We start from the raw sequence: 11,758 nt of genomic DNA, 5'->3' as shown, positions 1-11,758 counted from the left end.
ATTATTAATAGATCGTATTATTATATTAACACTCATGAAGAATTGTATGTGTACCATATTAATAATTAATAAATACACACCATTTTATTTTACGTATTTTTTACGGTAAGATCTCTTAAAAAAATTTATCAGTAGAGTATTATTTTTTAACTGTTAGATTAATTTTTTAAATAGTTAGATCTTCAGTATGAATAGTTTTACGAGACGTGTTTTAAATTTTTTAAACGGACCTATACAAATCTTATCATTAAAAAATTAATCTAACAATTAAAAATAATGATCTCACTGGATTCACAATAAAGAATGCCTTTATTTTAAGTGGACATTAGCAACTCCAACTTAATGATCTCACCTCTGGGTTCACAATAAAGAATGCCTCTATTTTAAGTGGACATACATTATATAGCAAGTCCAACTTACTATTGTCTAGTGATAGACAAAGATAACAACTCCACTTATTATTGTCTAGTAATAAACAAAGATATAGCAGCTGATCCACTTATTTGTCAAAGTGGAAACATTAAAAAATTATAATGTGGTAATTTAACTTTTAGTCTATGTTCACGGAAGAAAAAAATGAAGATCTTTTATTATTAAAAGAACAAGGAGATTACAAAATCTTATTTCATATACTCTCTCAAAACTTAAACTGCTCCAATAGACGCAAAGGGTTCTCACAAAAGGAAAATAAGGGAATACAAAAATCTATTGTCTCACACATTCAGGTATATATGCTCGCACTATTGCCAAAATATGTTGCCAAGCAACGTGTGTGTATATATATAAGGAAATTGCGGTAAATAACAACTTTATGAAATTAAATGAGGTAAATAATAGATTTGTAAACTATTTTAAGTAAATAGTAGGGTAAGTAAAAAAATAACTTATGTGGTAAAAAATTTTAAAAAGAATCTTTATTTATGTAGAAAAAATCTTTTACCAATCGTAAAAAGAAAATTTAAGTGAAAATATGTATTTTTTAATAGTAAATGAATTATTTACGTGATAAATGATTTATTTACTACATAAACTATTATTTACTTCAAATAATTTTAAAATCTATTATTTATTATATTATATATATATATATTTATTGAGGCGAAAAAAAAAACGTGGATAGCCAAAATATCTGCCCGTGGGCACCACCGTGGGAAACAAATTTTGCAAACTTAGGGGATTCAACGTGGCATGTTTTGAGTCACAACCAAGACATCCCATTCCGAAAACCCATATATACGTACAATAACATTTTTAAGTCCAAGAGGCACAACAATATGGAAGAGACTTTAGTACTGTACACATGCCTATTTCTCATCATCACTCTAGTAGCTTTCAAATTGTTTCTCCAAACCAAAAAACCACACAAAAACCTGCCACCAAGCCCACCTTCTCTTCCCATCATCGGCCATCTCCATCTCTTGAAAATCCCTATCCACCGAACCTTCCATCGTCTGTCCCAAAAATACGGCGCCGTTTTCTCCCTCCGGTTCGGGTCCCGGCATCTCGTCGTCGTGTCATCTCCCTCCGCCGTCGAGGAATGCTTCACCAAAAACGACATCGTCCTCGCCAACCGCCCCCGCCTCCTCATGGGAAAGCACCTCGGCTACAACTACACCACCGTCGCCGTATCCCCCTACGGCGACCACTGGCGCAACCTCCGCCGCATCGGGGCCCTCGAGATCTTCTCCTCGGGGCGCCTCAACGCCTTCTCGGGCATCCGGAGGGACGAGATCAAGCGGCTGCTTCGGAGACTCACTCGCAACTCGCTCCAACACTTCGCCAGAGTTGACCTAGTTTTCTCCGGGCTGACGTTCAACATCATATTGAGGATGTTGACAGGGAAAAGGTACTACGGCGACGAGGTTTCCGACGAGGAAGAGGCTCGGCTTTTTAGGGACATCGTGAAGAAGGCTAGCGCCTACGGTGGGGCGGCGAATCCCGGGGATTTCTTGCCGATTTTGAATTGGTTTGGAAGTAACAGTTATGAGAAGAGGGTGAGAAGGCTCGCTAAGAAGACCGATGCTTTCTTGCAAGGTTTGATCGACCAGAATCGGAGGATGAAAGAGAGACCAAATAGTATTTTGAGCCATTTACTTTCACTGCAGGAGTCACAGCCCGAGTACTACACTGACCAAATTATCAAAGGGTTTATACTAGTAAGGAGTATTTATCCTTGTTAATACCTTCCTTTCTTCATTCTTTTTAATAAAAACTCCTAATCGGATTTGAGATATAATTATTAATTAGTTGACAAACAGTACCCAAATAAACGAATAAAAGCTGAAAAAATACTATTATTTGATGCATCACTATTCACCATATTAATAAATTGTAAAATTAGCAATAATTTTTTTAACTTCCTATATTGCTATAAAGATATCATGCGATTAATTTTAAATTTTGTTGTAGTGATTTTAGCCTACGTGATCAATCCCTCAATATACATATTTTTATTTCGTTAAATTAAGATTAATGCTGTTTTAAATAAAAAAAAAAAAGGATTAAGATTAATGCTTTGTAGCTGACTAGCTAGCTGTAAAAGATCTAATGTCGAGTGGATGACTAGATTCCCACTAAGGGTGGGTCTTTGTGATTGGAAACCCTATAAAGTGGAACCACTAATAGGACAAAATGAAGCAAAACAAAAAAAAAAAGGATTGATAAGAACAAGCTCTCTCTCTCTCTCTCTCTCTCTCTCTATCTATCTATATATATATATATATATATTGATTTTTTTTTCTCAAGAGACTAGGGAGGAGATTTTTCGAACCGTTCAGTTTTAACCGAAACTCGTTAACTTTCTCACAAACGGTGATGTCCTTGAATATACTTATTTTGTGTATATACTATAAATAAAATCTCTTCTTTTTAATAAAATATTGTACAATATTTTTTTCGAATGTAATATGAGATTATCCATTTGCCGCTTCTAAGGTGTTATTATTTAATATTTTCTATTTTTGTCACTACTAGAACAGTGCGCGTCAATTCTCGCCTTTGTTATTATTCTCGCCTTATAATAACAAATAGAGATAGATAATACATAGATACCATGGTTCTTTCAATGATCTTCTTGTTGTTCGGTAGTGATTTGTACATATATTGCTCTACGATCTCACTTCGGAAATATGTATATATATATATAAGACATTATATATATTCTCTCATATTTATGTATTTATATTAGAATGGAAATTACAAGGCAATGCAGAAATCGGACACGTTCTTCTCTGCATGCTCTTTATTTGGCATGCATAAAAAGACAAAACAAAGTAATTATGGCTAGGGAGCTTATCATCTCGTTTCCAAACCTACGTACATGAAAGTTTTTACATATAAATGACTTTAGCTATTTCCAAACAAAGGACAAATATGTAATCTTCTTTCAGGTCTTATTACTAGCGGGGACTGAAACATCTTCGGTGACACTAGAATGGGCAATGTCTAATCTCCTCAACCATCCTCACGTCCTCAAAAAAGTCAAAGCTGAGCTGGACACTCAAGTTGGTCAACAGAACTTGGTGGAAGAACCAGATCTTTCCAAACTACAATACTTGCAAAACACAATCTCGGAGACTCTTAGGTTGTACCCAGCGACGCCATTACTAGTGCCACACTACTCGTCTGATGACTGTACCATCGCAGGATACAACGTGCCACGTGACACGATCTTGTTGGTTAATGCGTGGGCCATACATAGAGACCCTAAGTTGTGGGATGATGCGGAGAGTTTTAAGCCAGAGAGGTTTGAAACTCATCATGAAGGCGATCAGATCAACAAGCTACTGCCATTTGGGCTAGGAAGGAGGGCTTGTCCTGGGGCGGGCCTGGCCCAACGTGTTGTGGGCTTGACTCTGGCGTCGCTGATCCAGTGCTTTGATTGGGGAAGAGTCAACGACGAAAAAGTTGACATGGCTGAAGGTAGAGGACTCACCATGCCAAAAGCTGTGCCACTTGAAGCCATGTGTAAAGCACGCCCCATAATGAATACAGTTCTCTCGGACTTTCTAGATGCTATTTAGTGTTTTACTAGAAATATGTTATAGGTAATTAGTTTTCTCCACTTATGTTTTACATAGTTGTACAAACAGGATATGTCACTAAGAAAAAAAAATGTATTGTGTTATTCACCGCATGCATATGTGCTCTTCTCGTCGTTGTTTTTATTATTTTTTTGTATTTTTCTTGTATTTCTGCAATAATTTTAATTTTAGCATATAAAAGTCCATATGACAGTTTTATTCTAATATATGTAATAATTAATCTTGCTCATTATCTATCTTTCGTTTCCTTTCTGCATCCAAATGTTATGTATTTAATGGAACGTTTTGGTCACTCTATCAAGATTGTACAAAATTCTGATAATCAAATTAACTGACTCACAGTCATTGAACCATCAGATGCAAATTGATCAGTTTCAGTTCAAAAAGAGAAACCGACCGGCCTTGTCATGGTCGGTTTCGATATGTGATATATAATTTTAACCGTCGGTTCAAACCAAACCAAACCAAATCGAGGGCATATGTTTATTTTTTTTTCTAACATTTTTTTTCATAATAACATAACTCTACGACCCTTATGACGTTGCTTCCACCATCCTATCCTTTCATGTACGAAAACCCTAGCCCCGGCCCATAAACCCCATCTCTCAAAGACTAAAGATATGACTTTATATGAGAGTTTTTTACTGTAGTAAAAAAGTTAGATGTAATTGTTTGTGAGAATTTTTTATTGTAGCAAAACTCGAATCAGCAAAATGAACGGGGGCTAAAATTCTCAATCTCTAAGCTTTCCACCTCTTTCTTTCTCAAACCCTCCTCTACGCTGTCGCCCGCACCACCGAAGCCATGCAACATCATTTGTCACTGAGAAGGTCATTGTTTATAGCTGTGAAGGCTGTCATCCTATATTTGGTGAGTTTCATCACCCATTTTTCTCGATAAAAGTAGTAGGTATTGATGTTACAATTTTGATATGGTGTTGTTGTATTGTTTGCGAGAAATTAATGTTGTAAGATTATGGTGTAATCCTTTTTTTTTCCCAATCTGCATAAGTATATATTTGCATTGTGCATTATAGAAATTCTGCATTGAAAATAGCAACATAAAACCGACCAGAAATCTAAACCAACCGCTCCTCATCTTAATCACCACTAAAAACAAATATCAACATCAGTAGTTGACTAAAAACGCTAACACTATTAATAGCGTTTTATAGAGCGCTAGGACATCAGACGCTATTAAAAGTCGTAAGAAAACATAACGTTCTAAGAACGTTATGAAAAATGCTATAGAATTAAGATCTTATAACGTTGAAGACAAGTTATTTTCAACCTCTTACAGCTATTTAGCATAACTACAATACAGATTAATAACTTTTTTCCCTTATAATGTTCATACTCTTATAGCTTTTAAAATTATTATTAATATCCTTTTGAATTCATTTAAATAGATGGTGATTTTGAGCAACATCTTACATCCAAATAGGAACATTCAAATTAAAACATAAAAACATTCAACGTATCAATTGTTATCAATATCTACCAAGTTGGCAAGAAGATTATGTCTATAACATAAGTCATACAGTTTGTCCAACTCCTTAACATTCAAAAGTACAAGTAAAGAAAACAAACGAATAGCTAGAGATATCAAAGTATCCAAAACATCTAGCTAAATGGAATGGTGAAGTAAATCCTTCTATCTTGACAAAATGCTTCAACAAAAAAGTCATCTCTACTGTTTAACCTGTAAGAAAGTGATCCACTATCAAAACAATAATCAAACTCAGCTAAAACTTCCACAATTTAACCTGTAAATAAAGCAAGGACTAGTTACACCATTCACAACTACATAGCCACATCCATATATGTTTTGCAGTGAGTTAGAGGAAACATGGCTTCAATGATGCACTAGGCAAAAATTTAATGGCAAAGTTGTAAAATAGAGAGTATCTTACATGTATTGGTATGTAGATAGTTGGAGAAAACATGAGTCTTCATTGCCTACATTTAAACCCGAAGAGAAAAAAAAACTTGTTATCACAATCATATAAAAAAAATAAAGAAAGCACCACATGCATAAATATGGAGTCTTCATTATCACAACAAACGATTTAGCATCAAATATTGTACACTAACCAGTGGATAAAGCCTCATAGATTCGTTTATTACCATGCAAAGAATTTCATTAATCAAACCTTCTCGCTTGAATTTTTTTCTCTTACCATCAGATATTGGTTTGGAATTCTTAGTATTCAAGTTTACATCATTGTCTTTATCATAAGAGTTTTCCTTTCCTTGTTTCCTCGGTGAAACTCTACGCTCCTGTCAATTCCCAAAAGTGGGATTCGTTAAAAATGGCGCACAAATCAAGCATATCAGGTAAAAATAATTCTGAAAATTACTTAATTGCATTAAAAACTATCAATTTGTCGCTAAATCTAACCTGTTCAAGAGACATTTGCGACATACATGAAGAATGCAAGGCTTTTCCCCATTCTCACTCTTACAAGAGGCCACAAAATCTTTGGTTTTTTGACGGCACTGCAACAATCAACATCAAAATTCATTTAAACCCTAGGCAATTTAGAAAATTGACTACAATAACAGCAACAACAACAAAGCCTTAATCCCAACTTCAATTTAGAAAATCAATTTAGAAAATTGACTGCAAAAAAAAAAAAAAAAAAAAAAGATCAAATCATAAAGAAAAGTAAGAAGAAAGAAAGGAAAAAACCTGGTGACAACTCCTGCATAAAACCGTTTAGCAAAGCAAAGCAAAACAAAATCGCAAACGAGCAAAGAAAACCCAAACCAAAGCAATATAGCAAATTAACAAATTAGCAAAACCAAAACTAATCATAAACATAAGCCTCTACAAATCAATTCCATTCAACAAATCCTCCAAATCAAATGCATAGTTACACCCCTCAATGAAAACCAACCTACTGTTCACATCTTGGCTCCTAGAGATCATCTTCTCCGGTGGCATATCACCCTTGTTCAATTTCACGCATAGTAAGCTCAAAAATGTGTAATGGCCCTCACCGTCCCCTTATGGAGCATTATCCTAGACTATGACATAGTTTGCTACCAAGGTTTAGAATCACTTTAGCATAATGTAAAGTTCTCACCTCACTTTAAATAAACCAATTCTCCATATAAGGTCACTTATGAACATAGTTTATACACCAATATGCCAAGAGTTTTTGCATAAACCGGCAACCAACAATTATCACACCATTAAAAATCACTCAACATAAGGATTCACGGCCTCCAAACACATATTAATCATGGCATTTAAATTTCATACCATAAGCGGCCATGTATATATTTTTTATGTAAGGAATGTGTGGTGGCCTTAAGGTTCCACGTATGGAGCAAACTTCATAGGCAATGACAATTACACTACCAAGGTTTAGCTAACTTCGACATATTGGTGGGGATGGTTGTTAGAGTGAAGAAAAGCATACTTACCATAAGCGGCCATGTATATAATTTTGATGTAAGGAATGTGTGGTGGCCTTAAGGTTCCACGTATGGAGCAAACTTCATAGGCAATGATAATTACGCTACCAAGATTTAGCTAACTTCGACATATTGGTGGGGATGGCTGTTAGAGTGAAGCAAAGCATACTTACCAAGGAGTTCTGAACCAGAACTTAACCGCCCGTTTTCTGCCCTGAAATTCAGCAGAGAAACATTGAAAAAGTTGCAAACTGAATAGATGAAGAAAACCTTGGATTGCACTTAGACGAATAGAAGAAGAAAATCTCAACAAACAAAAAACAAATCATCTAGCTTTAAAATAATAAATTGTTGTTGTTGTTGTTGCTGCTGTTGCTGCTATAGTGAAGCATTAACCTTTCATTATTGGTCCGTGAGAATGGTGACCTGCAAGTTTATAGAGTTCTTGTCGTGGTTGTTGTTGTTGAGTACCCTGCTTCACTCTGATTCATAATTTCAACATAGTGAATAAAATTTATTATTTTAAAGCCAGATGATTTATTTTTTGTTTTTTGAGATTTTCTTCTTCTATTCGTCTGAGTTTGTTGTTGAACTACACTTTTAAGTACCCTGCTTCACTCTGATTCATAATTTCAATATAGTGAACAAAATTTATTATTTTAAAGCTAGATGATTTGTTTTTTGTTTGTTGAGATTTTCTTCTTCTATTCGTCTGAGTGCAATCCAAGGTTTTCTTCAGCTATTCAGTTTGCAACTTTTTCAATGTTTCTCTGCTAAATTTCATGGCAGAAAACGGACAGTTAAGTTCTGGTTCAGAACTCCTTAGTAAGTAACAACAACAACAAGAAGGTCACCATTCTCACGGACCAATAATGAAAGGTTAATGCTTCACTATAGTATGTTTATCAATCTCAATTTACTGAACATTCCCTTGTTCATGATTTCCGGCATTTGTGCCACAGTTACAAGCCTGAATGGTTTAATAGACGATATCACATTCTTGGACTTTAAAACACTGAAACAGTGAAACTATAAACTAGGACCATTCTATATTTTCTCAGTTTGCTCAGTAAATCCATATTTCACCTCAGCAATCTAAAATCTACACATCAGAAATTAAAAACAGTAAGACACCACAAGAGAGTGGTCCAATTAAGGAAAGCAAAAGTCAATCGCCAAATCACTCTATCAATTAATTGATAAGATTTTCGAAATATTTAGGAAAATATTAAAAAAAAAAATTAAGCCTTGTGGAGAAAATAGTTTACCAAAACCCCAAAAGAATTATGAATTCACAACATTTTCAACGAAGCAAAGCAAACGTCAGAAATTCAGATCAAATATACCTGTCAGAGTTTGTTTCTTAATGCCAGCAACCATCAAATATTCAGCCATATCCCTAAATGCACCGGAATAAGTAAATTCAACCTTAGAGACAAAAAACAAAAAAGCCCAAATCAGCAACAAATGAAATAAATAGAAACCTGATCTGAGGCTGATTACGATGAAATTGCTCTGTGAACAACGATCTGAGGCTGAGGATGACGAACATAACTGAACAGATTAATATCAAAGTGAACACAGATCTAAAATGGACAGGAAAAATCCTGGAACCCTTTTTGCTGAAGCAAAGAATCTGTTCCTGAAGGTCAAATTCCTGAAGCGGCGTGCCGGTGGGTGAGGGTGAGCCGGTGACGGTGGGTAGCCCTACTTTACCTATCAATTTAGTTCCACCGCCATCTAATCCAAATTAATTTTAGCCCTACGTTTATGTCTAATTACATTGGTATAGTTAAAAAAAAAAAAAAAAAGGCACATGTTTAAGCTAATGCAAGAATCCATCTTCTTTAAAAAAAATGCTGAGATTTTCTATTTTATTTTTCTAATCAACAAAATTATCCTCTGTGTTTTTCTAATATAAGATAAGAAATTTAAATAGAGTATTTATGGTGATTTTGACAATTCAACTACTGCAATACGTACTAGGAAAAAGAAATATAACTTCACAAAGTTTATTGACAATTTATTAAAAAAATATTATTGGGTGGGTGATCACATAAGCACAATAATGACGTATATTTTGGGACTGTTTAGTTCGCTGATTTAAATTTTTAATTTGAATTAAGATGTGACTTTATGTGAGAGTTTTTTACTGTAATAAAAAAATTAGATGTGATTATTTCTGAGAGTTTTTTACTGTAACAAAACTTGAATTCTAAACTCGAATTGGTGAAGTGAACGGGGCCTTGGTATGGTTTTTATGCAACTGGATACCTATTTATATATGAAGAGCTTTGTGATAAGTCTCTAAGAAGCTTACAAGAGATTAATTCTTAAAGCTGTTCACGTCCGCACCAAGTCAACTAAGTTGGTTTTCTTGGTTTCTACCTTGTCGTCACACATGAGCATTGAGACCATAAGATAGTGGGCTTCCATCCATAAGCTTTCACAACACAAGTTAAGTTTTGTTACATATGAAAGGGTGGAAAAAACTGTCATTAATCATTATAGTATTGATTCATTTAATTTTGAGGTCGTAATACATAGAGAATTTCCCCTAGAAAAATACACATAGAATTCATGTGAACATATATATGTTTCTAAGATTTATAATCTCCAATCCCGCTCAAAATGTGGAAAAGGAAAAATTAAAAGAAAACAATTAATATTATAAAAAAAATTCTGTAAACATGATTGGTTTCAGAAAGTAAAAGAAAAAAAAAATGTGGGTCTGCAAGTTCCAATAAGCTTAAGTGCTCCGTGTGCGATTTCCACTTGTTTACGAGTATTTACCAATTAGAACTATGCTACGTGAACGTGCTGTTGTGTAAATGCAGAAAAGATTGGCAACCTATGGCCTCGATTAATAATAGTCGATGTCAAGTTATTTTCAACAAAAGCAATGCGAAGATGCGGTTATATTGGGCATGTTTGGACTGTATTAGAGTACATTAATATAATATTTAGTGTGGTTTTTATAGTTTGTAAACTAATATGGACCGTAGAATAATACGGTTTATGTCGTATTATACAGTTTATTTTTATGTATTGTATTATACTATTTTGTAGTGAATTCATAATTTATGTTGAGATTAAGCAGGATTGGGATCGAGATTGGGCCGCCATGCCCGAATTAAAAAATTGAGAAGACATAATACAAATTTGTAATTTATAAAAATACATATTGACCCATTGATTTTGTAAATTATTTTAACTTCAAAATTTTTGGAAAATTATATTTTTGACCCTAAATTTTTTAAAATCACATTTTGACTCTAATTTTTTGTAAAATTATATTTTGATCTTAAATTTTTAAAAATTACATTTTCATCCTCAAAATTTTATAATTTTATATTTTGACCTTTTATATAACATCAAACAACATATTATATTATATTATGACAATACAACACAATATAATATACTTTATATAATATAATATAAGCTATCAAACATCGCTGTAATGTTTAAAAAGTGAAGAAGCAAAAAGTGTTACTTGTAGAAGGGCTAGTCTATTTTGAGAAATATTTCTTCCGATAACCAATATGAACGAGTGCAAAAGAGAGAAAAATAAAGGGAAAAGAAAAAAGTCGCAGAGCACCGTGTGAATAAAGAGGTTTGTCTTTGAGTATTTGACCGTGTGATTCGTGTAAAAGAGGTAACCTAAAAATGAGAGGAGTGTTATCTGTTACGACTTTGGTTTTCTTTCTGAAAGGTTTTTTTAACTTTTTGTTATAAAGCTTTTTTCTAGAAGGTTTTTCTGTATTCTCAATGGCTCTGCTTATTCTTTTTTTTTTTTTTTTTTTTTTTCGCTGAATGTAACAATAATTATTGGTCCTATTTAGACTCTATTTTCTTCGTTTATAATTTGAATCTTTTAGGGACCCGTGATCAATATAACCGAATAAACCTATATAACCAAATTCTACTTCAAGAATGAGTTCAGTTTGACCCACCACAACTTGTAATTTAATACAACACAATTCAATATTAACCCATCAAGAACTTAAAAGGAGTTTTAAATTTTTTAGTATCCAATTTGAATTTATCCTCAAGGAGGAAAAGGGAAAAACAATGGGTGCGTTTGGAATTGGTTCCAAAACGTTTTTATTTTCTGTACGAAAATGAAAATGAAAACGTTTTTAGTTTCATTTTTGAATTATTTCTAAAAATGGGTTTGGTAGTTTTATTTAGAGATTGATTTCAGTTTTAAAAAAAACTGAAACTGCGTTTGGTGGTTTAATTTTTGAAAACATGTAATAATATATTAAATAAATAATATTATTAAATATA

The 11,758-nt window shown here is 33.5% G+C and overlaps 1 protein-coding gene and 1 long non-coding RNA gene across 3 annotated transcripts; one reads left to right on the top strand and one right to left on the bottom strand.

The window, feature by feature from the left end:
• The first annotated feature begins 1,219 nt into the window (after positions 1–1,219).
• LOC21392638 (cytochrome P450 81E8) lies at positions 1,220–4,247 on the top strand. Its single transcript, XM_010097030.2, has 2 exons — positions 1,220–2,156; positions 3,390–4,247. The coding sequence occupies exons 1-2, from the start codon at positions 1,275–1,277 to the stop codon at positions 4,020–4,022; spliced, it is 1,515 nt and encodes a 504-aa protein (XP_010095332.1). The 5' UTR covers positions 1,220–1,274; the 3' UTR covers positions 4,023–4,247.
• A 1,711-nt stretch (positions 4,248–5,958) lies between these two features.
• Positions 5,959–9,335, bottom strand: LOC21412612. 2 transcript variants are annotated; one of them, XR_002902115.1, is made up of 5 exons: positions 8,950–9,335; positions 8,812–8,864; positions 6,444–6,541; positions 6,223–6,322; positions 5,959–6,001 (listed from the first exon to the last, which is right to left on the bottom strand). It is a non-coding gene; the product is annotated as an uncharacterized LOC21412612 (long non-coding RNA). The 2 variants fall into 2 exon arrangements; XR_002902116.1 differs by lacking the exons at positions 5,959–6,001; positions 6,223–6,322; positions 6,444–6,541 and adding an exon at positions 7,321–7,679.
• Between the last annotated feature and the right edge of the window lie 2,423 nt (positions 9,336–11,758).

The sequence above is a fragment of the Morus notabilis genome, unplaced genomic scaffold (assembly GCF_000414095.1).
Source record: "Morus notabilis unplaced genomic scaffold, ASM41409v2 Scaffold939, whole genome shotgun sequence".
NCBI lineage: Eukaryota > Viridiplantae > Streptophyta > Magnoliopsida > Rosales > Moraceae > Morus > Morus notabilis.
This window is presented reverse-complemented; position numbering and strand designations above follow the sequence as displayed.